We start from the raw sequence: 25,867 nt of genomic DNA, 5'->3' as shown, positions 1-25,867 counted from the left end.
TTCAAAGCTCTTCAGGGGAGAATGATGGCCATTAAAACATTTTCCATTCAAAATTCCGAGGCAGAACAGGAAAGAAAGCCTTTGGACCGTCTTATAAATAAAGTAGTGCTTCTTTTCTTCATCTTTGGTGAGATTTGTCTATGAGAGCCTGAATGTAGTACAGGGGCTCTGAGATGAGTGGTCAACCATTCACAGATCATTCTCATCAACTATAGAGACCCAGATTTAGATGGCTTAGGAAGTGAAGAATCACAGCACAAAGGGTTACAATGGAAGACATACAGATGTTTATTATGACTCAGGTTAAACGTTTTTGTGCCTCTGACAAATAACCTAAACAAAAACACATGTTGATCAAAGGGCTTTCAGGGCTTAATATTTCAAAAAAAAAAACACAGATAAATAGCTTACTAAAGATAAATAGCTTCACCCTTTGGGTGTCTCCCAGATGCATCTGAAAATTACCAGGAGTGTTTAAAAGAGGGGTTGTGTCACCTGTACACTTTGATCCCACACCCCATTGGAAAGCAATGCCCAGGGATTGGGCTGCTGGAGAGGCAATATGGACCCATTCAAATTTCCTCCCAGGGATCAATCCCTCTTAGTTCTGAGGAACTTAGCCACCTTAGCAGGTGGCTGTTACCTGAAAGGTAAAGTAGGGAGATGGCTGGGATCGGGAACATGTATGTGTAGCATTTGTTAGAAGGCATTCTTAGCATACCTCAAGAGGAGCAAAGCCTCCAGATGGGAACTGGAACAGTCAAATTTCTTGTGGATAATGCTTTGGGCCCTCATTTCAGAAAGCAATGCTATTGTTTTTGTTTTTTGTTTTTTTGTCCAATACATTGGACCTGACTTTAGGGGAAAAAACCACAAGAAAACAAAAAGGAATAGGAAGTTTTATGCTAAAAAAATTCCCCCAATAAAACAATCAGTAGCACATTGCATCTGTTAAGTGTCCCAGCTCCTTGTAATGGTTTTATCTCCAACTGTGTTTTCTTTCCAAAATCATGGCGGAGATGTTACACCCCAACCTTCACATCTGCATTCTGCAGGCTCTGGGTCTCATCAGTGGTTGTAAACTGATCTGGGGTCTCTGATGACTCTTTGTTCACCAAATGCACCATTTCCTGAGACTTGCTGGCATCTCCGTTGAGTTCACTTGGCTTTCTGTCCTCCACTGTTCCATTACCATTGTTGATCACCAGCTTCTTCTTCTGTCCACATCTAATAATTTGTAAAAGCATCATATGAAAAAGGGTACAATGACATCATCATGATCATCACTAACATTGTCATTGTGGCAATCATCATTACTGTCTAAGATGACATTCATATGTGCCAAGCAGAGTTGGATACCTTCAGAACTTTCTCTTAACTGACCTGTAACAACCAGCCCTTGTGTAAGTGAGGTACTTGGACCAGGAGGAAAAAAATGCATTTGGTAACTTGCAAGAAGTTGAATCTTCAGCCCCACTCCAGGCATACTTAATCAGAAAACTCTAGGGGTAGGGCCCAAGATCTGAGGTTAAACAAGTCCTCAGAAGGCATATGATTACAAGAGTCAGTGAATCTAGTGCTGATACTGTCTCCTTATTACAAGTGAAGAGACCTTGAGCAATAGAAAATTCAATAATATTCTTAAGTTATTCAACAAGCAATAAAAAAAGTCAAGATTCAAACCCTGATCTGTCTGACCCGCAGCTTCTCATTCTCTTTCTACCATACTAAGCAGCGGAAATATTTGTTTCTTGTAAGCACTTTTGGCAGTTCCTGAAGACTGAGATAAACCATTCACCATGAGGATTGTAAATCACTCTGATCTGTGTATTCAACAAAGTCCCACAACTTCCTCTCTTAGTCAATACTTTGTCAGTATTATCCTCTCACAGACAGAAAAGAATAAAACAACATTGTTCTGGAAGGGGAAAGCCATATTGATTCTTCAGTAACCTTAGTCAAGTTTCGTATAGCTTTGATTTAGGGTGTTAACAATGTAACACAGCCTAGTCACTGTTGCTTCAAGGTTTCTCAGTAGCATTGCTTAAGATTCAAATACAGACAGTCTTCCAAAATGGAGCATGACTTCAGTTTTGTCCTTGACTATTCTGATAGGACAGTGTTAGCTCACTTCTTCCCACCTAACACAATACTTCCTATTTCCTATAACATGACCACTACTGCATACATAGCAGTTACATTATTCTGAATGGGAAGCAATGTCACACAACTTAACAACTACAAGTGAGTTGTGGAAGATGGAATGTAGACCATCATTTGTTAACCCCTTCCTGAATTCTAGACACTGTATAAATAATCCTTAAGATGACAATCCTTACAATAATACTACAAGGAAGCTATTATTCCATTGTACAACAATGGAAGCTGAGGCCCAGAGGAATCGAAGAGCTTGCTTGAGGTTTCACAGGAGATAAGAATGACAGAGTTCATATTCAGATCTAGAGCTCTATGACCAAAAGCCCAGGAAGGCGCTACCCAGTTCTAGCAATGCTATGGACCATCTGGAGGCTTGGAAACAGTTTGAAGTTGGAATTGCTCACTTTGCTGCTGGATATTTGGAGTCATATAGATAAAGCCTCTATTATTCATGGTCATGGGCCATTCCCTGTAAGATTGCCAAAGCAATAAACCTTAAGCTCTTGTTTGGGGAAGTAGAAATTACACGGCCTCAACAGGAGGTAGATCCTGTATCCTCTGGCATAGGTTTTGGGAAAGGTGGAGTAAATTTGTGTGTGCTGTAAATGTTGATGACGCCTCCATAGAAGGCAGGGTTCATGGACAAGAGCAAGGCCTTCTAAAGTTTGATTTTGAGACCTTACAGCTGTGTGACCTGGGACAACTCATTTCACGTCTCTAACATGCAGTTTTTGTACTGGTAAAATTGGGTTATTAGGAGTATCAGTCTCAAGCCTGGCACTGGTGGCTCATGCCTGTAATCCTAGCTACTCAGAAGGCTGAGAAATGAGGATCATCGCTTGAGGACATGCTGGGCAGGAAAGTCCATGAGACTTTTTTCACCAATTAATCACAGAAAAATCCAGAAGTGGCGTTGTAGCTCAAGTGATAGAGCAGCACTAGCATTAAGCAAAAGGAGCTTAGGAAAAGCATCCAGGCCCAGAGTCCAAGGCTCAAGACCAGTTAAAAGAAGTATGACTTTCATGGATAGTGAAAAGCTCTTGAAGTAGAGCCTAGATATTAATAAATGAGTATTAGTATTATTATTTGTTGCACTTATGAATAATGTGGGCTAGAACAGTATCTGGAAGAAAGCAAACATTCGATAAGTATTGGCTGCACTGGGCACTGGTGACTCACACCTGTAATCCTAGCTATTCAGGAGGCTGGGATCTGAGGAACAGAGTTCAAAGCTACCCTGAGAGAGAGAAAAAAATCTGTGAGATTCTTATCGTTAAGCAGCCAAAAGCTAAAATTGGAGTTGTGGCTCAAAGTGGTGGAGTACCAGCCTTGAGTACAAAAAGCAGTGGATGGTGCCCAGATCCTAGTACTGGTACAGGCATGTACATGCGCGCACACACACACACACACACACACACATACACACACACATACAGACACACACACACTACAAATATATGTATATATACACAGATATTTTTATATTTACAAACATGTGTGTGCAAATATATTTGTATGTAATACATTATACACACATATATACCTATATGTGTGTCTGTATATATATTCCATAGTATGGGCTTTACTGGTTTGCTCTGGTTGTCTCCACTTGCCTTGTGAGATGTGTTATGGTAATGATGTAAAAGGCTTGAAGTGGAATACTGTTCATATTATTCCAACATTTCAGATGAAGCCTGTGTTCTCTGGAGGAAAGTTGCCTAATTAAAGTAATTCCTATTTGCCTACCCACTGGAGTGGTTGAGACGTGGGATGAAAGATTATGGAAAAGTGATTTGTAAGCATAAAAATATGTCTGTGCATGCAGGTGAAGTGGGGATTAGTGTTATTAATCTAAACGAAGTTGATTTTGCAAGTGGAGAACACTAGACCTGCAGGATGTAGGATTATTGCACTTGACCTCTGGGTTACCCCATTTCCCTTTGGATTCCTGCATCTCCATTATCTGAGTGCTTTGAAGTGAATAGGACAATTCTCATCAACAACTATCCACTAACAAGTGCTGTAGGCATTTGGTAAGGGCTTGAATATTTTTTTTGTGTGTGTCTTTTTTTATTTTTGACACTGGAGATCAAACCCAGGATGCTGCACTTGCTAGACAAATACTTGGCTCATTTCTCTTAGTTATAGGAATGAAGAAGGGAATAGAGCTGAAGAAACTTCTGACCACATTCACCCCAACTTCTTTAACTGGAAACCTGACAGGCCACTTATTCAAGCAGAAGGACCAAAGCCACACTTCTGCTTACTCACCACTAAAATCCTGGCTTAGGTTTTCTGATTCCAAAGATTAAAGATCCTCATTGAACCATGTCCTGCCTTTGTTCCTTTTCCTTGAAATCTTAGCTGATCATACAATATACTTTACCACACAGTCTGAAAAGAACTAGACTAGGGTGTTACCAGGAGGGAGTGGGCAGGCTAGATGGGGGGTCTAAGTCTATATATATAATACACTTTCCAGGCATGGTAAAAATTCTGGAAGGACTTAGGCAAGGAACTTAACAACCAATTCCATGTCTCTCCTATCTGAAATCCTTAAAGATAATCAGGGATTTATTTTATAGTGTTTTCAAGCTGTGCCATCCTAGTGAGGAGCCACCCCTCACATGCAGGGATTTAAACTTATTCAACTTAAAGTAAAATCAGTACAATTAAAAATTCACTTCTCATGGATGGGGTCTGGCTCAAATGGCAGAGCACTGGCCTAGCAAACAAGAGGCTTTGAACTATAAATTTTAAAAGAATTAAAAAAAAAAACAAGTAGAAAAATTTACTTTCTTAGTGGAACAGGCCACATTTGGAGCCTCAAATGGCTACTAAATTTGTATTGGAGAGTACAGATAGGGAATATTTCCCTGAGAGCAGGGAGTTTAATGGATGGAACTATTTAGAGGACTGAACCAGACTGAACGCACATGGATTAGAGCTGAACTGCTCCAGGGCTTAAGTCATGGAGATCTCCAGAGGGGACCAAGAAGAAGATGGGTGACCATCTTGATGATGTCACAGGAAATGAGGAGGGGCTCTTGTTCTACACAATCAACCTAGATGGAGCCATCCTTAAACCATTTCTGAAGCCTTCATTGGCAAGGTCCTAGTGTTTTTTCTCCTCTCCAGAAACATCAGATACAGTTTTCAAGGAGAAGGCATCTAAAGGCTACTTCTCTTGGGCCTTATCCAGGATCTACCAACCAATTGACTTCCAAAACAACTTACTGTTGAGAATGAATCAACAACAGTTTGTGTTGGGAAGCTGTAATTCAAGGAGTCTGATGTCACAAAGAACATCAAGGAAAGTTATTTTGGATTAGGGCAAGGGTAGGAAAAGCTGAAGAAGTAATGGCACTGTTTCCCACCCCATCAGCACCTTTAAGATGCAGAGTTCTTTGTCATGGAAGCCCTGGATTAAACCATATCAACATCACCATCAGTGTAATTGCAATAGCAGGCACTGAGGATGTCCTCTATAAATAGTAGCTGACAGATGGGATGTAGCAGGCATAACACTGCCACTAAACCTCAAGATTCTTTTGGGGAAGGGACATCTGCATTTTTTTCTCTACTTCCCTGCCAATCCCAGTAGGCAGAGCGACCATCCATAAACTGTTTGCTGAATAAATGAATCCCTTTGGGAGGCCTCGTTTAAAACCAAACATGTTTTTATGAACATAGGATCCCAAATCTCTCTTAAATGGAAGGCTCAAAGCAGAAAGGCCCCCAGCCCTTTAAGAGGATTAGTAATGGGCTGTCAGTTTTAGGAACACAGTACACATAGAGAGGACTGTGCAGCTGTTAACCACCCTTTAGCTGCTTGGCAAATCTGTTTTCAATTATCAAATCAGGACACCGTAATTTATGGCATCCAAACAACTACTTTCATGGTGAGGTACTCCCTGTGCTGGATCCTGCCTGTCTCTGTTTGCTGGTTGCCAGGGTAACTGATGGTCTTGGGAAGAGGTGGCAGGAGGCCAGGAGGCCCCTTCTTTGTTGCTGGGGAGACAAGGAGCCATGTGGGAGCTAAGCAGCCACAATGTACAGGCTCCAACTTCTCTTGGGGACAGGCGAGAGGCTTCCAGAGAGCTCCCTAGGTCAACAACATAGGGGCCAATGTTTTCATGGTGGCATGTGTAAAACTTATAGACCCATTGCATGTGCAGAAGTAATATACTCCAAGACCTGGAACAGTGTTGACTTTAGACAATAGGAAGTCCACATCTGATTGAGCAAAAGTAATCCAAGAGAAAACAAGGAAGCTGAAGGGAAATACAAAGACTCTTTGTAAGAGCCTCCCAAAGTCACATTATTTAAACTCAACTTAAAAAAAAAAAGATCTCTTTCCATTTAGTCCTTAGAAGCAGAGGAGGTCTCTAGTTTTTGTTCTTGATGTGATTAACTGTCATGATTGATGTTTTTTATGATGCTCTAAAAGGCAGATATAGTACCACAGCTATCTGACCTTAATGTAGCATTTTTATTATCGAGGACCAGTATAAAAACAACAGATCATTAGAAAAGATTGGAATTTGTTGTTTGTTGCTTTCAAAAGGCCCAACAACAACAAAAGGTCCACAATTCTCTCTGTTTCTCTCCCCAAAAGGGGCGTTTTCTGGCTGGTGAGATGATTCGAGGAACAGTAAAAGTGTCCTTACTTGGAAATAAAACTCTTACCTTAGAAGAAGTAATCTCAAGAGACATTTACAAATAGTTACTGTGCATGTGCCCAGAGAAAAATAATCCATCTAAGTCTCTGGACTAGGAGCCACTGTAGAAGTGCTCTAGTTAAAATTCATTTCCTCTGTTGCTAGAACTTTTATTTCCCTTCACTTTTCTCTGTGTAGAACTATTTCTGGAGCCTTGTCAAGGCTTAATGAGTTATATTCAATCACAGAAGTACCTGTATAAATGCTGAGCCTTGGTTGAGGTAGGGATAGATGGGGGCTTTTAAGGAGATGAAAATAGCTTTCTTGTTAGTTCTAGGAAGCTGCCTTTATTCACTTTTCTAAGGAAAGGTCTTCATTTTTCTATAGCCCTCCCTGTTAGAAAGCTTTTCCTAGGATACAACAGTAATTCTTTCAGCCACAGCTTCTAGAAAGTTGACAATAATGTCATGACAACAAACAAAACACAAAACCAACCTTCCGGCAAGACCTCTAGAAGGATCTGTGAGCCTCAGGCTAAAGAGGATGGCCAGGCCTTGAGTCTTTATACAACACTTTGTGAGTCATGAAAGCACTCAATAAATATTTGTTCAATGAATCAATGAACGAGTTTATACTTTAGGTGCCTTCCAGGTGAGCCATTTCCTCACTTTATCAGGTAGAGTCTAATAGACACTAACCCTGGAAAAATGAAGAACTATGAGGTTTAACCATTACTTTAAAGTAGGGGTGTAAAGAATTATAGATGTTGTCCATCTCTATAGAATGAGGCAGAGAAGGGCTGGGTTTTTTGTTTGTTTGCTTATGTTTTGTTAAAATAAATCCTTGGGACCTTGTTAAAATCCAGACTCTGATATAGGAGGTTTAGCGTCTGGTCTGAGACACCACATGTCTGACAAACTCCTTGGTGTGCACCAGAACCAAGGATATAAAACCTGATACGTGATTCCCTTTAAAGTTGAAGGCCTCAAGGGGCCTCCACTTACCTTCGTCGACTGTTGACAGCAATGCAAACAGCCAGAATCAAAGCCAGGGCCAGGAGGGATGCCAGGATGATGAGCCACTCTGGAGTGAGAGAACCAAAGGACACATGTGAGCCTCAGACATAGATTTTGTCGTTTGGTTTTGGGTTTTTTGCCAGTCCTGGGCCTTGAACTCAGGGCCTGAGCACTGTCCCTGGCTTCTTTTTGCTCAAGGCTAGCACTCTACCACTTGAGCCACAGCGCCCCTTCCGGCCATTTTCTATATATGTGGTGCTGAGGAATCAAACCCAGGGCTTCATATATACAAGGCCAGCACTTTACTACTAGGCCATCTTCCCAGCCCCAGACATAGATTTTGTAAAAGCAGAATACAATGGAATGACTGACCCGCTCCACCCATGAACCACAGTCAGCACCGGAAGAGACTTGACTAAAAAAAGTCAAGCCAATAGGTAGAGCAATCTACAAGAGCAGTTTTGCTGTGGGTATCTGTCCAACAATCTCTTGTGTAAATCTTTTGTTACTGATCAGGATTTTCAAGTCCTGCCAGGAGAAATGTGTTTCAAAAATTGTGTTGGATAACTTGTGCAGACTTGTAGATAGAAGACTTTGGGCCAATATTATTAAATAGACTAAAGGAAATTTATGCTTCTCTGGAAAGAAACATTCCTTCCCATATAAGAACACCTGCTCTATATTTTATTATGCAGAGAACCTCAAAATTAGCTGTGCAGATGTTGATGCTTGGTTATTAATAACAATAAAAGGTTGGAGACAACCATAATAAAAGACTGATTAGATAAATTAGAGTTTATCTATTGTATTAAATACTATACAACTCAAAAGAAAACGTGGAATCATGTGGAAAGCTGTAGGCCAAATAGAATGATATGTTGACCAAACAGTATGCAGGGAATATTCCCAGTTTTTAAAAAATATTTATTTATTATTATTATTTTGCCAGTCCTGGGGCTTGGGACTCAGGGCCTGAGCACTGTCCCTGGCTCCTTTTAGCTCAAGGCTAGCACTCTGCCACTTGAGCCACAGAGCCATTTCGGGCCTTTTCTATATATGTTGTACTGAGGACTTGAACCCAAGGCCTCAAGTATACAAGGCAAGCACTCTACCACTAGGCCACATCCCCAGCCCGATATTCCCAGTTTTTAAAACATATACTACATCTAAAAGATGTGTGTGTGTGTGTGTGTGTGTGTGTGTGATTCAAAATGGTTGCACAGTATTTCTGAATGGTGAGATTGATATTAACAAATATATTTCCAAATGTCTGTTTAGTTGTACTTTCAAAAAAATCTCTACAATAATTATGAATCACTTGTGTACAAATGAAATGATCCCCACCTTTTTTTTGAATTCTTATTTTTTAAATTTTTGCTGTCAAACTGATGTACAGAGAGGTTACAGTTTCATATGTTAGGTGTTGGATACATTTCTTGTACTGTTTGTTACCTCCTCCCTCATTCCCTCCTCCCCCACCCCTTTCCATTTTCCCCCATGAGTTGTTCAATTGATTTACACCAAACCATTTTGCAAGTATTGCCTTTGTAGTCGTTTGTCTTTTTACCCTGTGTCTTTCGATTTTCGTACTCCCTTTCAGTTTCCTAGTTCTAATACCAGTATACACGGTTTCCAATGTACTCAGATAAGATACAGAGGTAGTGCAGGTACAACCACAGGAAGGGGATACAAGGGGGTCATCAATAATAGGAGCTACAGTTTCACATCACATGTTGAAAGTAATTACAACAGTGACATAACAGTCGTTTCCATAACATGGAGTTCATTTCACTTAGCATCATCTTATGTGTTCATAAGGGTATAGTTATTGGGCTCTTGCAATCCCCACCTTTTAAAGTTAGGCTTTCAGAATAAAATGAAAAGTTGAATCAATGCAGCAGCAGTACATGTACAGTGAATAATGAACCAAGGTTTGAGAAAGAAGGCAGAGTCATTCACTGCTCATTTCCTTTTAGAAATCTTGTTTTCCTCCTTCTCCTGGCTAGGGATAAACTTTGGCTCACCTCAAGGAGAAGGAGCACTGACAGGAAGTAGCATTTCTTCCTCTCCAACTTTGGCCTTTGATTTCTAGCACTGAGATGTCCCACATTCCCTCTCAATCGAGCTGGGGGAATCCCCCTGTCTGGTTATAGCTAAGTACCCTTGGTTCTCCTTCCCTGGCCAACCCAGATCATAGCCTCCATCATACTGTGTGTGTGTGGGGGGGGGGAAGTTGAGGAAAGGGAGTAGTCTTCTCTTTCTCCCAAAGGAAGCTGTTTTGGAGACCTTCTAAGAAAGAAGATTTAATGCCCTTGTGTAATCTTTCTTTACAAATGCTCAATTTTGATCCCAACTCAAATGACATTGCATTAGATGCCTTGATTCTTGCTGCTCAGAAGAGCCAAATGTCTCAGCCTCTTGTGACACATAGAATACTTTCCAGAATATTTCTTCTGGAGAAATCAATAAGTGATCTCCTAAGAAAAAGTAGTCTGGAGATCAGAAGATCAGCATAGATGAGCTTTGTACCTTCTTCTTGTCTTGTGAACAGAAAATGACATACTTTACCCCTGGCCCCAGAAAGGAAGGGCAAACGAGGGTGAAATAGGGAGCACTAGGTGCCACGTGGAGTCCTCTGGGTGATCAATCATTTGGGGTGGTTGTTTTAGTAATGAATACAGTCCTTCTGTGAAACAGGTCAGGGACAGGCCTAACTGGGAGTTCCATTCTAGCCTTTCCTGTCTTGAGAACACATACAAAATTAATTAAACTTGCAAAGAGGAGCCATTATGTTCAAGGGTGGGATTTTAGAAGAAGGTACATTTGATTGGATCTTTTCTGATCCTTTCTGGGACATTCTGAGAAACTTACTTTAAACATTCTTTTTGACTTCACACTTCAAAACTCACCTGGAATTTGGGGCTTCCTTATAGGACCAGAGGTTGTGTTCACTTCACCTTCTTGACTCCCGCTTGAGGGTCCTAAGGTGAATAACAAAATCTCTTAGCTCAGGTTTGGAATGCATGGCCAGAAGTTCCTTCCAAAGCCGCATACCAGCCCACCCTCCAATGCCTACATCACTGAGAAGCTATTTGTAAATGCAAGCCACAGACATGTAGAAAGTATTAAGTAACAGATAGCACCTCTGCCCTCTCATTACAAAGCTCAGTGTGATTAAAATGAGCACTGGGAATGCTATGTCATGTCAGAGAACAAGAGAATTCTCAGGAACAAATGTGTGTGTCTGGCTATGTTTGTTTTCTAATGCTTCTTCTACTACTTGAGAACAAATATTAAAAATATCCCACAAATGATCCTTTCTCCTCCCTGGAACCTGGTAGGAAACATGAAGGCCATGGAAGAGACAAGTGTCTTTTTGGGGTGGTCAACTGATGAAAGCTTTCCTTGGAGAGTCAAACGTTGGATCCTGTACTGTGGCTCCTGGAGTCTTGGTTACAATAGTTTTTGCTCTTGTTTACATTATTTGATCTTATTGTTCAAACTCAAAATGGAGCAAACAATTTCTTTCCATGAGTCTGTTTTGAGCTTCCTCCCTCCATTTTAACAATGGTCTTTCACCTTATAAACCTCAAAGAAGTCCAAGGCATTTTCTTTACCTTTCTGCCAGGGTCCTTGCTTATTGGCAGGCTTTTGCCTGCACAAGTCATGAGACATTGGCCATCTAAACTGAAGATCTTTGGCCTGGAAACCACCTAAGAAGTACAATCACTCTCACAGGTCTTCTCCCTCTCTTTCTCTTTCTCTCTCTTTTCTGACTCATAAGAGCCTTTGATACTTGAAAGGGAGGCCATTAATAGATCATAATCTCTTTAGTTTGATTTTCCAAAAAAATTGCTCCCAGCAAGGAAAGAGCTGGGTGTGTGTGTACAAGATGAAACCTCCTTTTTGAACAATAGACATCTGCACAGGAGCCAAACAAAAGAGATCAGTGCCCGCCCACCTGATTCTCACTTTAGGCAAAAGCTGAAGAGAATGGACAGGAGAGAGCAGACCTGCCCCTGCTTCCCCCTCCCACCCCCTACTGCTTGTGCTCCAGAAGCCCACAAATCCAGCAAGGGTAGGAGGACAAGTCAGGAAAGTCAATTTTGCAGACAGGGATGGGGCACTAGGCACTGTCATTGGGAGATAAGGTCCAACCTAAGATGTGTGCATGGAGTTCATTTGGCTTCAGTATGAGAAAAGCCATGGAAGATGGAGCTTCTCAAGCCTAATGTGCCTACAAAAACCACGTGGAGGTGGAGAAAATTGGCTAGACTGTAGCTTCTGCTTCAAGATATCTGGTTCATCAGAGATTCTGCATTTCCAACAAGCTCCTACATGATATAGCTGATACTGGTCTAAAGCCTGCACTTAGGGTAGCTGAGGTCTCCTGGTTTAAAGACTGTATCCTTTTTTTTAGCAATAACTCTCTATTGTTTCCAAAAGATTTTCACACTCCTGATACCTGTGTTTCCCTCCCAAATGCTTTAGGAAGGAGCTGAGGCAGATAGTCTAGATTTTTTTTTTTTTTCACTAATGAGGAAACTAAAGATTGGAAAGGTCAAGTATATTGTTATAGAATTCCAGTGAGTCTGAGTCTCCATTTGGATTTAAGGAGCATTTCTATTGAGCCCTATGTCCTAGTGTTCCCATAGAAAGGGTTATTATGGAAGCCACCATGTCAACATCTGTCTTCATATTTCCTTTCAATAGGTCCAAATTTATATATGTAGGGGAGGGTGATAATCAATGATTTGGATGATTAGTATGGGATCACTAGATTTGTGATTGCTCAGGAGACCATGGTCATTAGCCCCAGCCTAACAGGACAGAAGCAAATATACTTTATGTCAAACTTTTTCAGCTTGGAGAAACATATCCAGAAGTGTGAGCTGAGTCAAGGGAAGCCAGCAAGTCTATTTAAATAAAGGAACCCTGGAATATTGATGATCATTATGGGATGTTTTCTCTAGACTGTGCTTATGGGAAGCAATGAGAGATCCCCACAGGTCTCTTTGAAGAACTAGCTCTACCACTTTGCTCATGTCAGTTTGGCATGGAGCCCGTTTGAGTCTTGAGCCTTCTCCAGGTCTTAGTTTCCTCATCTGTAATATCAGAGATAACAGTACTACTTACATATATCACAGGCTGTGTAGGATAATTAAATGAGTTATTGGATGAACTCTGAATTGACTGAAAATGCTACAGAACTAGCAGTTTCACATGGTTCGTCTTAATCCATGTAAAGTGCTTTGGCTAAAGTTGCTGGCACGAGGCAAATTCTCTTAGTTATTGTATCGTGGCCCAGGGATTATGTTAAGAACTGTTCACATATTCTGTCATCCAGTCTTTAATGATGGCCTATAACAATTATTATCCCGAGTTTATTAGCTAGGAAATTTCAGCCTTTTTAAACATCTTGTTCAGTTTGCATGTAAAGAAAGTGAAAGCAAAATACAGTGATGCTTATTTCAAAACCCTTGCTCTTCATCAGTTTGGAGTAGGGCAATACCAAATGGGAAACCCTGCTTGAATTCTTCCCCCTTTCTCCACAACAGTAGTTCAAAAAATGTAGTCCCTGTCCCAGTGGTACAGCATTACTAGGGTATTTATTAGAAATACAAATGTCTGGACTCCACCCCAGATCTACTGAATCAGAAACTTCTGGGGTGGGACCCAGCAATGTGATTCAATAAATCCTCCCTGGGATTGTAATACAGGCAAAGGAAGCACGAAACACTTCTCTAGAGATACTGACTCATGCTTTATTAGTAGTCATCAGGTTCAATGACTGTAACAGTAAAGGACAGAGCAGTTCCTCACTCACCGTTTGATTCAGATCCGTGCGTGGTGTGGGACCTCCCGCTGGAGTCCATGGCATCCTGGTCTCCTGCAATAAGTGGCCAAGGAAGGTCAGTATTCTGTGTCTCTACTCATGCTGCCCTTCATTTCCTTCATAAAGCCCCTCGCCAAGCATACAAGAAACGATGACAAAAAGAGCCTGGAATAAGTCCATAATAATTGCTGTCCATTGTATAGTCTACTGATGAATGAATGGACGAGAGCTTTGAATCAGAATGAAGGAAACTGGGCAGCAGAGGTCATCAAGGATGACCATAGAAAGTGTGATAGAAATCCAAGTACTGTAACAAAGAATACTCTAACAAAGAATACTTTGCAGGGTTGAGGTTGGATCTAGATTAATAACTGTAAGAATTAGATTATAAGATAACCCTGTTGGCTCACATCTTTAATCTCAGCTACACAGAAAGTAGAAATCAGAAGGATTGTGGTTTGAGGCCAGCCCAGGCCCCCACTCCCAACCACTTCCCCCACCCCCAATTAGTGAGACATCATCTCAACAGGAAAAGCTGGGTGTGGTGGTATATAACCATCATCCCAGGTACTCAGGAGATGTAATTAGGAGAAACACAATCCAGGCCATGTCAGGCCAGGCAAAAACATAAGACCCTATTTGAAAAATAATTAAAAGAAAAAAAGAGTGACAGAAGCACTTGGGTCTGTTTCAAGTGGTAGAACACCTGCCTAGTATGTGCAAGGACTTGAGTTCAAATCCAAGTACTGCCAAAAAAATATTTTAAAAGGACTGGGATATGAAATGTGTGGTCGCTGGAAATAAGTGTACTCTGGCTTAGGACATGAGATATTTAAAGGTATTTCTCTGAGGCAGGAAATTGTTCTGAAATAAGAGAATTCAAATATTTATTTAGCGATGAAAAAGCTTAAAAATAACTGAAAAAGATCTGGTGAAATGCTAGCATGTGAATAATGGGTATGTGGGTCTTAGAATAAATTCTACTGGGTATTGTTGAAAAGTACAGTCTTTATTTTCAACAAGTTAATATAATCTCATCTTCTCAAATACTCACCACCAGGATGCATTGGGTTGAGACAAACTCATTCACTGCTAAAAATCTAAACCCAAAAGTGAAATGCTGGATCCAGAATATGAAAACCCACTGCTGGGGCTGGGAATATGGCCTAGTGGCAAGAGTGCTTGCCTCGTATACATGAGGCCCTGGGTTCGATTCCTCAGCACCACATATACAGAAAATGGCCAGAAGTGGCGCTGTGGCTCAAGTGGCAGAGTGCTAGCCTTGAGCAAAAAAGAAGCCAGGGACAGTGCTCAGGCCCTGAGTTCACGGCCTAGGACTGGTCAAAAAAAATAAAAGAAAACCCACTGCTTCCTCTCTCTTTCTCACCAACACCAACATCAATTTTCAAAGTATATTGGAGCCTTAAAAACAAACATACAGTTGGGTGCCAGTGGCTCATGCCTGTAATCCTTGCTGTTCAGGAGGATGAGATATAAGGATCGTGATTTGATACCAGCCTGGACAGAAAAAAAAATGTGTGGATAATACATCTCCTTGAGTTGTGGCTCAAGTGATAGTGTGCTAGCCTTGAGCAAAAGAAGCTCAGGATAAACAAACAAACAATACCCCCACATACACAGAGAATGAGGTTTTGTAAAGTTACTGTGAAATTGTCTATAAAAAAAACACACAGTCAGGTTCTCATCACCTGATCATCATTTCCCTGATTAGGACAGGTGAAGACACATCTACTCTCATAATTATATTAAAGAGCTAGACTGCTTTTGTTGCTTGGCTGATGGTTAGAAAAGAAAACAGCACTTGCTAAAATGTCCCATTGAGAGTCCCACTACCCAAAGCACCATCACCAATCACCAAACCCACCACCAGCATTGCCACCATGATTCTACATGATTTAGTTTTTAATATTAAGCATAGAGATCGCACAAAGTATAGAGGCAGAAAGATGCTCATCTGAGTTTGGAAGAAAACCAAGGATGAGAAAAAGATCATTTCCTAAACACTAAATTCATATGGAAACACGGAAAAATCTATCCATACTACCACCTTCCTTCTATCTCTGTAGAAGCATACATGGACACTAATTCTGTAATAAGCATTTTATTTGCTAATAATGGGACTCTGTAAGCCATTGAGGATACAGCATCTATTAAAATTGCCATTTCCAATTGAAGTCTATTAGGTTGCACAATAGGCCTTATTTTGCAAAGAGCACTCTTAAGATTCATTCTTTCATAATCCAGCTACCAGTGATACTTGGGGTTTTTAATAAGGTTGAGCAAAGCCATATACTCAGTGAAAGAAAAAAAATAACAACTAAGGAGTGAAAAAGGCTTTGTCTTGTCCATTCTGCTGAGGTCAGCCCTTTTTCTAAACTGTTATTGAAGGCCTAGGGTAGGCAGCCCAAAGGAGAGAAGCCAATACTGACATTCTATTCCAGTGTCAACCAGAGAACAACTGCTCTCAGATCTATAGCTGTATCTATATCTATGTATGCTTCTTTTCTTTATAGATTGGGCAGGGAGCAGCTCTGCTATAAAAGTATACTTTTAAAAATTATTAATATTGGATATTGAGTGGTAATAAACACTTGAGTAACTAGTACCAGGAGGAGAGCATCAATTTCTGCTTTCTTAGGCAGACTGAGCACTGCCCAGAGCCCCTTTATCAGGGCTAATTTTTCAACAGAAATGGAAAAACAAAGAAAAGAAGTAGAGAGAATTACTTATCTGAGAAGAGTCACCAGAGGACCAAACTTAAGCAAGTCATCTCTTTGCCATTAAAGTAGAACAGATTGTTCCTCTTCATTAATAATAGATTGAATTCTGAAGGTTTAACTACATCATAACTAGAAAGTAGTCACCAGCCCATCACCAAAAGTGAGATTGATCAATCCACCAGCAGCAAAAGATGATTCGAGGGCAAAGATAGAGTGTATGAAAATTATGCACATGTTGGATAAAAACAGATGGAAAAAACAGCATCTGTTAGTTGAATCAAATGAAACTTCTAATGTTCAACTGTTCTGATCCACAGAAATATCACCTTCAGATAGTTCAACTTCTACTTGATAAATTACAGAATAAGGATTAAGACAAAGAAATTCTACCAGAACAACCAAGTCACAAAAGTAAGTGGGAAGTATATTAACAAATGGAAAGTTATTATTTTATCTTACATAAACCCAAGTCTACTAGTACTAGAATTGATGCTGGGTGATGAAAACCTCCTGTGCTATGCAGTAATCGAGTCTCAACCTGCATAGACAATATTCCATGTAACCACATGAGCCAGATGACCCCTTGTCAAATTACCTGGTAAGAAGCCATCAACAAGGGAGCTAGACTCTCCAGCAACAGTAACTTCAGTTTCTTCTGAGGCCCCAGTCTGAGTAGGGGTCAGTGTGCTGAGGGTTTTGTTTTCCATTGTGTCTGGATAAGGAGTGGTATAACCTTCCAGTGGAGTAGTTGAGTCTTCTGGAAGATTTCCACCTCTGCTATCATTCCTATCTGTGTGAAGGTGCAATCAGTGATAAACCCATTTACTATGTGTTTATCTTCAGAATGTGCCATTGCCACAAAAGCTCTCCACTTGTTATCCAAGAACAAAAGTAACAGTGAACTTTCTCACTCTGTGTTGAATAAAAGGAATATTTTGCAATAGACACCACCAAGACAGCATTTAACACAAGAGATTTTTGTTGATCCTCCTTGCGGTGCCTGCCAGTGTCACTAAGATGAGATGACTTCAAGGTCACTCAGATACTAGAAAATCTTGAGTGGTTTCTCAATACATCTACCTTGGGTGATGTGGCGGAAACACACCATTGAATTGAAAGGCAAAAAACTGCTTCTTGAAATTAGAATAGTAAATGCAAGGTTTCAAAGGCCTGTAGCTACCAACTTATCCTTTCTTTGCCAGGAGGGCACTGCTTCTTAGTTCCCTGTGCATGGAGTTATGGTCCAGAGAACAAATGGAAAAATAATATTGTCAATGCAAGCAATACAGAGCAATTACAAATACATGCAAAACTTCCATTATTTGTAAATGAAGCTTCTAATTCCAGAGCTTAAGAAATATGATCTTTAAGATTAAGGAATGAAGTTTATGCTTAATGTAGAATGGCTTCTAAGACTACAAAGCAGAAAAAATCAGAGACCACCACCAGGCATACCATTTGATTAAATGTTACAGTACAACAGCCAGCTGACATATCAGCACAAAGATACTGCAAAAGATACTACACTAAAGATACCACAGAATGCATGCATAATTCCTTGATTTTTTGTAATAGCTGAAATGAACTAGGCTTTATATCCTTACTGCTAGATGTTGGAGTAGAAGCTGTTGGATGATCTTTCTTGTCTTGTGGATCTCCGGATGATGTCGAGTAACTCTGAGAATGACTTTGCTCTGTTTCAATAAGGGATGAATCCATGTTAATTTGGAGCCATGGCTGACATGTGTCAGATGGAGAAGTGTACAGGAGAATGAGATTTGGTAGAAATATACAGAGGAATTCTATTTTGCCTCTGGCTGGCCCCTTTGCCTGTCACAAAGCGCCAAAGGGCAATCGGAGCCAAACTTCACCCACCCTGAACCATCATGACCCCATTGTAGCATCCTCCCAGACAACTCAGCAAAACCAGAGAATACAAGCACATGGAAAAGGAAATGTTTGTTCTTTCCTTTTCTTATCAACACAACACCTAACTGCAGGGAAAGAAGTGTGATTATAAGGAAAGTAACCCCATAGTAGTATACCTGTCACCACAAAAGCGGAAGAAAGCCATCAAGATTACCTGCTCCAGCAACTCAAATCAAAATTATACAAGGAAATACACAACTTCTTTCTAAACACTATTAAAGTTAAGTTATCATTTTACTCTACTGTTAGTTTTTGTTGTTTTTTTTTAATATCTCATCTGAGCTTCTCATGGCTGCACCAACGAGATGCTTGCCTGGGCAGACACAAGGGCCTTAGTGATACAGATCAATTTGAGGTTGAACCATTGCCCATATTTGAAATCATGTTGATTGTTTTGAGTTAGTTTCTTTTGTGTTCTTCCAAGAAAGATACTGACCTCTGAGTTGCAGGTGCAAGCACTCCATAAAACACACCCATAAACTATATCAACCACTGAATAAGTATCATAATCAGGAGAGAAACCTTCAACAAAATTCCTACCCCAATGTCAGAACAAAAGCCTCTTGTAGCATAAAATGGAAATACAGGGCCTCCATTGGCAGAAGCCATTCATGGGATTATTTACCTCCCCTTTGATGCTTAACACTGTGCTATTTACACTGGTGACAACACGTTCTTGCTGACTTTTTCCTTTGCCTAAAGGGTTTCTATAAAGGACTCTGCCCATTATGTGTAGCAGCAGTGAAATGAGGCCCTCTTCATTCTGGATTTCTTTTATATTTGGCCAAGAAATTATACATGACTTTAGCCTGTTCACTAGAATACCTTTGCATACATGGTGGAAATTAAGGCTGCTAGAGATTTCACATGGCTTCCTATCAGGTGTTTAGTGATAGAAAGAGACATTGATCAGGGTTTACTTTTCAATTCCAGGATCTCACTACATTTTGTTAGTTGTCAACAATGTACTTTGCTCCTCCTCTATAAGCTAATTTGGCTTTACTACTGTCTATGACTACCTGCCTCCTCCAAAGTCTTTTGAGAACCATGAAAGCAAGTCTTCTTGTGCTTTGACTGAAGGGAGGGTAGGAATCAGAAGGAGAGGATCAGATAAAACATAGAAAAATGGTTAACTTTGCTGTGGTCTTCTGGAACACTGACATGACTGCTTAGAGAAGGAAAACTGAATGGAATTCCACATCCATTTTCACTTCCCCATAAAGGCATTTAATATGGACGGCACCAAGAATGAAAGTAAAGTCAAATTTAAAGAGCCCCCAAAGAAGTATGGACAATGAAGACAGCTTTACACTCTGGGCAGAGATAACTCACTCAGCAAAAGAATACAGCACCCCATCACCAAAGGCAAAGCATCAACCAATGTGCGCAAGACCTGAAGCAAGAATACAGATCAACAAAGGAGCTGTGTGTCATTATCCTTACGAGTTGTCATGGAAACAGGTGCTGTCCTGTCCAAGTCTTTCATCAAATCTGGGTTTGGGTCTGCAGTAGGCTGAAGTGTTGTATTATGGTTGGAAACCATATCTGAAGGAATTAAATTAACGTTATTGCTTTAGTTCCTGAACCATCACCCGGGGGTCAATGAGAGTCTAGAGCATGAGGGGGGAAAAGGCAGATACTAAAGTATGTCTTCAGTCTGGAATGGATTATTGTTTCTTCAAGCTACTTACAATAAGTAACTAGCTTTCATGTAACGGTTGGTTTTTGTTTGTTTTTTTCTGAGTCTAGGTCGATGCCACACAGCACATAATAGGACTTCCAACCCTTACAGAGAGATAGAAACACAATCCATGTGTGACATGTCCCCTTCCATACACACGGCCTTTCTTCTAGATACAATCTGACACATGGAAAATGAGACTACACTACTCAGGCACCATCTTGCAAGCTCTTGCTCACCAGGAAAAGAAAATAACATTTTTAATAACCCTCTTCCATTTTTCATTCACAAATTAACATGCAAATAAAAACATAAAGCCATCCATCCAATTCTACCTAGATGGTGGTCACAGGAAGTGCCCGGGGCAAGAAATAAGAAGCAGTAGCTGCTGTTGACGTATTCTTCCCATAAATATAAGGTGATGTATATCTTTGGAATTTAACATGTGCAGTGTTGACTTGGAAGGAAATCTCAATGAAGTATTTAGAAATGCTGTTTTAAATTCTTATCACACATCTCTTCTGCTAAAATAACAAGTCTTAAGTGAAACAGAGGCCAAACAGTTCATAAGTACCACCAATATTTTTGGCCACCCACCCACTTCACTACTGCCTCTATGGAGACTTACTCAGCCTCAAATGAACCTAATATGAAGCACTGGGGCAATGAGCACCCTTATCTTCCCTGCAGCCTTAATATACTAAAAGAGAACCAAGATCTCTTTAGGACAACAATATGTGGCTGACTCTACTATCAAACAAAGAAGGCTAGCTAACTCAGATTACAACTCCAAATGGGTGTTCTGCCAGGAAATGTCTTGCATTTAAATGCTTGTTCATCTTGCTTTTATAGGAGACCTTTAGAAAGTATTATGTCATTCTATAGTTGAAGCCAATCATATTATCCACCTCTTCCTCAATATACAAACTTAATGTTGATTCTGAGGGTGTTTTTTAAAAAAATTCTTACTGGTCTGGTTTTCTACCGTGGATATCATCATGGCCCTAGAATCTATGTGCATAAAAATATATGTTGTGTCCGCATGTACCACTTCAGTAACCTGCCATTCAAACTCATTTTCCTTTATAATAATTGGGTCCATTCACTCTGACATATTCATTACTTGACTTTTCTTCCCTTGTGGCCTTCCTTACAGACTTTTATAGAAACTTCCTCCCACTTCCTTTTTTTGACTATGTAGGTCTTTGCTAGTTTTCAAAAATTAGATCCAGGGGTCAGGAGTTTGGCCTAGTGGTAAAGTGCTTGCTGAGCATGCACGAAGCCCTGGGTTCCATTCCTCAGTACCACATACACCAAAAAGCTGGAAGTGGCACTGTGGCTCAAGTAATAGAATATTAGCCTTGAGCCAAAAGAGCTCAAGGACAGTGCCCAGGCCCTGAGTTCAAGCACTAGGACTAGCACACACAAAAAAACTAGATCCAATCATCTTTCTCCAGTTGTCTTAAAAATGCAGAATGCACTGAATTTCTTTAGGGTTACTAACACTAAATTATTGGCAACATTCCCATGTTGAATGTTTTCTTTTTCTAGCTCTTAAGTTTCCTAAGAACACAGACTAGCTAAGAATTATATATGCTTCTGTTTCCAAAATTCCTTGCATAGTAGCAAAATTTAAGGGTTATCTCACCACTTACATTGTGTGAAGTAGAGAGTTCTAAATAAGTGACAGCACAGAAAATGTCGGATTCATTTGGGGGATAATTTTGTAGTTGTTCAAAAATAAGAGGCAAAGTCATTGTGTCCCTAGAACTCATTTACTAAAGTTTGTTATATATATGCTGGGCAATTTAAATACAGACAATATATTCAACATAACTGAAAACAATCACACTGGCTATTTTTATTTATTTTCCTTTTTAGATTTGTTACATTTCTTAGACAAGAACATCTTATTAAAAAAAGATAAAGAAAACCCACTCACAAGTAAAGAGGCCCCAAATTTTAAAATTATTAATGCAGACACCAACTCTTAAAGTCTCTCTCAGATAAATTATTACCTTCTATAATACAGAAAAAAAAATCCTCTTAAATATAAAAGTTGAGCAAATACGCTCAATGGATCAAGAGTCTTATCTCCCATTCTTGCTGAACTAAGACTAATGTGTTTCTCTCTCCCTCACTTTCCTGATTTCTTGAAAGTAAATAAGAATAAAGGCTATTAAAAAAAACAACTATCATCCCCTTCAAGAAAACTAAGTTTTGAAGGAATTTCAAGTTCCTTAGAAAAATAAACTGATCTAAAACTATGGGCATATTTCTAAGAAAAATGGTCACTTAGTTGATTCTGAAATGATAATATTTAGAAACAACAACAACAAAAACTTCAGAGCTATTACCCGTCCTTCCTTCTGTTTGATGATCTGGTCCCATTGGATGTGAGACTGAACTGAAGAAATCAGTCTGGAAACTGTCCTCTTGACTCTGTGTGGTTATTCTTTCACTTGAATGGCTGTTGTGGGCTGAGGCTGTTGTAATAGTGCAGTTCAAGCAATTATCAAAGTGTTAATTGACATTTGGCAAGGGATAGATACACTGATAGATTTTTTAAAATTATTCTCCAGATGAAATAATGGAACTAACTTCCTAATACTGAGGGCAAAGAACTTGCATTCAACGACACACATTTTAGCAGTTTGGGGTTCATTTATGCTCATTTGCTTGACAATCAGCAACGAAATTAGAGGATACAAAGCCATTCATTCTGCAGTGGACAGAGATGAATTACAAGCCTCAAGGGCAGATGAAGTAGTTCTTGACCCATGCTGCCACAGTACCCTAAGGAAGTACAGGAGCCCAAATACATGATGTCCCTTTGATATAGCCACATCCCAGCAAAATGTGGAGTAGGCTATTAGTGATGTATAGAAGAGATCAGGTAATAACTTCCCAGGCAATAAGCATGAAAGTTGAGGCCATTCATCACAAAAGTATGAATGAAATTTGATGTGAACATTACCTTCCACCAAAGAGATTTATTTTAGGGCACAATGACAAGAGAATGTAGCTTGATCCTTTGCTTCATTCTGTGCCATTGGAGAAGTGTAGGTAGGAAATACTACAATAGTATTCCCCTAGCAAGAGACACACCACATAGCCAGTCACCAAATGCATTGTTCTTCTAGAAATTCACCATGAAGTTGCCATGCACTGAGAATATATTGTACATTGAAATCTGTAGTACAAATGGAAATACTGAAATATGTCCCAATGAAACCAAGCAAGAATAGGGAATTCAGATTCATCACAAGGCAGAGACTATCCCATTTCTTATACCACACAGGCAAAAGAATCATGCATAGGAGCTTGCAAAGATAAGTTATCAACTGGTATCTTTTAGAGATGATGACAAGACTTAAGTCCAATATTTACAGTCTCATAATCTTACAGTAGAGGAGGAGACTGGTCTACAAATCTGAGAAAACAACTGTATATTCAAGGAAAATTTACCAAACTGATTTAAACACAAGTCCAAATAATAACAATATTCCCATACTGTCCAGACCCATTTTTTTTTAAGCACTAGGGTTCTGACAGAATTCTTTCTTACAATCCTGGTGTTTCACAGGCTTACATTACATAGTAGATGCTTTTACAAAACAAAGAGAATTTTTTTTACAAGATATGATCTGGTAAGATCTGTTATAATCTCATTAGATCTGTGATGCCCACAACTGCATCTGAGAGTGACTCACTCGGAGACCATGTTCCCTGTTTCTTTTATGTGATTATAGCCATTCCTGGTCAGATGCTTTGTCAGGAGCATTTAAAGTTTGCTTCTGTCCCCCGCCCCCCTGCACTGGAATACAATTTATTCAGAAACCCAGTATCTTATAACAATTCCTCCAATGTCCTTCTGTTCAGTGTCCTCAATGCCCAACATTTAACTCAAAAGAAAGTTTCCACCTGTGTTTGCCTGTTAAGCCATCCATTACCAGTTGTCCCTGATGTTGCCTGAGAGTCTTCTCTTGCTGTTTGGGGATATTCCCCGTGCCATCTGCTCACAAACCACTGTTCTTTTGGGGTAGTTGTTTCTTCTGTGGTGCTACTAGGAGTTGCCCAGGCTGTGAGAAGAATGCCAGTCATGAGCCATAAGTGTCCATTTCTCACCAAAAAAAAAAAAATCTTATGTATCTTTAAATGCATAGACACATGTAAAAAAAAAAAAGGAGGTAGAAATAGAAGATCACCATGAGAAAAGTTAACAAATATTCTAAAAGGGAAATTTGAAATAGGATAGTCCAGTCCTTTTTACCTTTCATGTAGGAAAGTTAGGAACTAAAAGTTTCATTTGCTCAAAATCACGTAGCCAGAGTAGCACAAAGTTAGCATTAAACTAATTCCCAGAACTATCCTTATCTTATTATAGTCTATGACCTCCATATCCTGCAGGAGAGAAATGTTTATTCAAAATATAATCTCTTAGCTTCAGTAGGATTGGAAGAGAAAGTATATTGTATAATTGCTTGTGACACTGTAATGATCCTCAGCAGAAACATTCCAGCAATAGATTTGCCAAGCATGGAAGTTGGGATGACCAACAGGTCACTATATTGACCCAGAATGTGATAATGTCTAGGACCATCTAAAATTGCTAGGATCACTTCTAAAGAATAATTCAGTGCAAAAGAAACTATTCAAGACAGTTTAGTGACATATAGATATCTGTATCTATCTTAATAGTGTAAGACAGGCCTGAAATTTCAGCCACTATTTAAAAAAAGATGAAACCGAATGGGATGAAATTTCATCAGGCTTCCTAAGGGAAACATCAGAAATCCACTGACATTTTCCTCTCTAAAAACGTGTAGAACATTTCAGGTTCATCAGGGGAAAAATAAGAGGCTACCAACTTGCCAATTAATTTAGTTACTTGGGAAACGAGCTGTATTTCAGAAAATGATGTGGGTGATTTGATAACAGCATATGACACTTACTGTTCACATTTTACCTTTGTATTGGCTAAACAATTAACAAGATTAACTGGAAGTTCAAAGGGAGGAGGAAAGAGGGGGCAAGCTAAAAGTCTAAAGTTTTAGCTAATACTAAGTCACCATCTCCTGGCAATAATAAAGTCATAAAGTCCCTGAATGTGGAGGGATGAAGGAGAATGATAGAAGAGGTGACATTGATCATGATGATCGTACTCATAAACTTATTTGTTGAATTGTAATTCTTTTATAACTACTTAAATAAAAATACAATAAAAAAGAAAAATCCCTGAATGTGATTACAAAAAAAGGGAAAAATCATTTCAAACATAAAGCAGACACTATCCCATTCTATTATTACTCAAAGTTTGAATTAAAAAGCAGCCAGCACGCATGTGCATGTGCAAACACACACACACACACACCACAGCTCCATGCTACTTCTTTCACTACTTTTATAGGTAATAAGCAATTCCTTCATGTGGGCAGTGTACACAGGAATGGGCCAGCAGAATATATGACTTCTGTTGTAAAACATAAAGGTTCTTCTAGAAATTGCAATAGTTAAGTTCAGAGGTCACTGGCAAGAACTTTTGCAAGCATGGTTACTGTTTTCTGTTTGTCAAGTTCCATTATATCTGGATTCTCAACTACCCCCTAGTAATGATAGCCCTGAATGAGGCTTGCTAATTCCATGTTTGTTTGTTTTTTGTTGTTGTTTTTGCCAGTCCTGGGGCTTGAACTCAGGGCCTGAGCACTGTCCCTGCCTTCTTTTTGCTCAAGGCTAGCACTCTACCACTTCAGCCACACTTGGTGCTGTGGCTTTTTGTGTTTGTGTGGTACTGAAGAATCAAATCCAGGGCTTCATGTATATAAGGCAAGCACTCTCCCACTAGG

The 25,867-nt window shown here is 39.7% G+C and overlaps 1 protein-coding gene across 5 annotated transcripts in view; it reads right to left on the bottom strand.

Annotated features, from left to right (window-relative positions):
* Positions 1 to 264: 264 nt before the first annotated feature.
* Positions 265 to 25,867, bottom strand: part of Cd44 (CD44 molecule (Indian blood group)) — an 86,410-nt gene continuing 60,807 nt past the window's right edge. For 2 of the 5 annotated variants that reach the window (XM_048359801.1, XM_048359802.1), the window contains 9 exons: positions 23,975 to 24,103; positions 22,379 to 22,507; positions 19,784 to 19,885; positions 18,016 to 18,105; positions 17,007 to 17,201; positions 13,662 to 13,724; positions 10,744 to 10,815; positions 7,823 to 7,901; positions 265 to 1,227 (listed from right to left, as the gene is read on the bottom strand). In XM_048359801.1, the coding sequence (XP_048215758.1) occupies positions 1,023 to 1,227; positions 7,823 to 7,901; positions 10,744 to 10,815; positions 13,662 to 13,724; positions 17,007 to 17,201; positions 18,016 to 18,105; positions 19,784 to 19,885; positions 22,379 to 22,507; positions 23,975 to 24,103 (1,064 nt within the window). In that variant the 3' untranslated portion in view covers positions 265 to 1,022. The remainder of the gene's footprint in view (positions 1,228 to 7,822; positions 7,902 to 10,743; positions 10,816 to 13,661; positions 13,725 to 17,006; positions 17,202 to 18,015; positions 18,106 to 19,783; positions 19,886 to 22,378; positions 22,508 to 23,974; positions 24,104 to 25,867) is intronic. The other 3 variants (XM_048359798.1, XM_048359799.1, XM_048359800.1) reach the window with 3 other exon arrangements.

The sequence above is a fragment of the Perognathus longimembris genome, chromosome 13 (assembly GCF_023159225.1).
Source record: "Perognathus longimembris pacificus isolate PPM17 chromosome 13, ASM2315922v1, whole genome shotgun sequence".
NCBI lineage: Eukaryota > Metazoa > Chordata > Mammalia > Rodentia > Heteromyidae > Perognathus > Perognathus longimembris.
The sequence above is the reverse complement of the archived record's forward strand: the minus strand, read 5'-3'. Positions and strand labels throughout refer to the sequence as shown.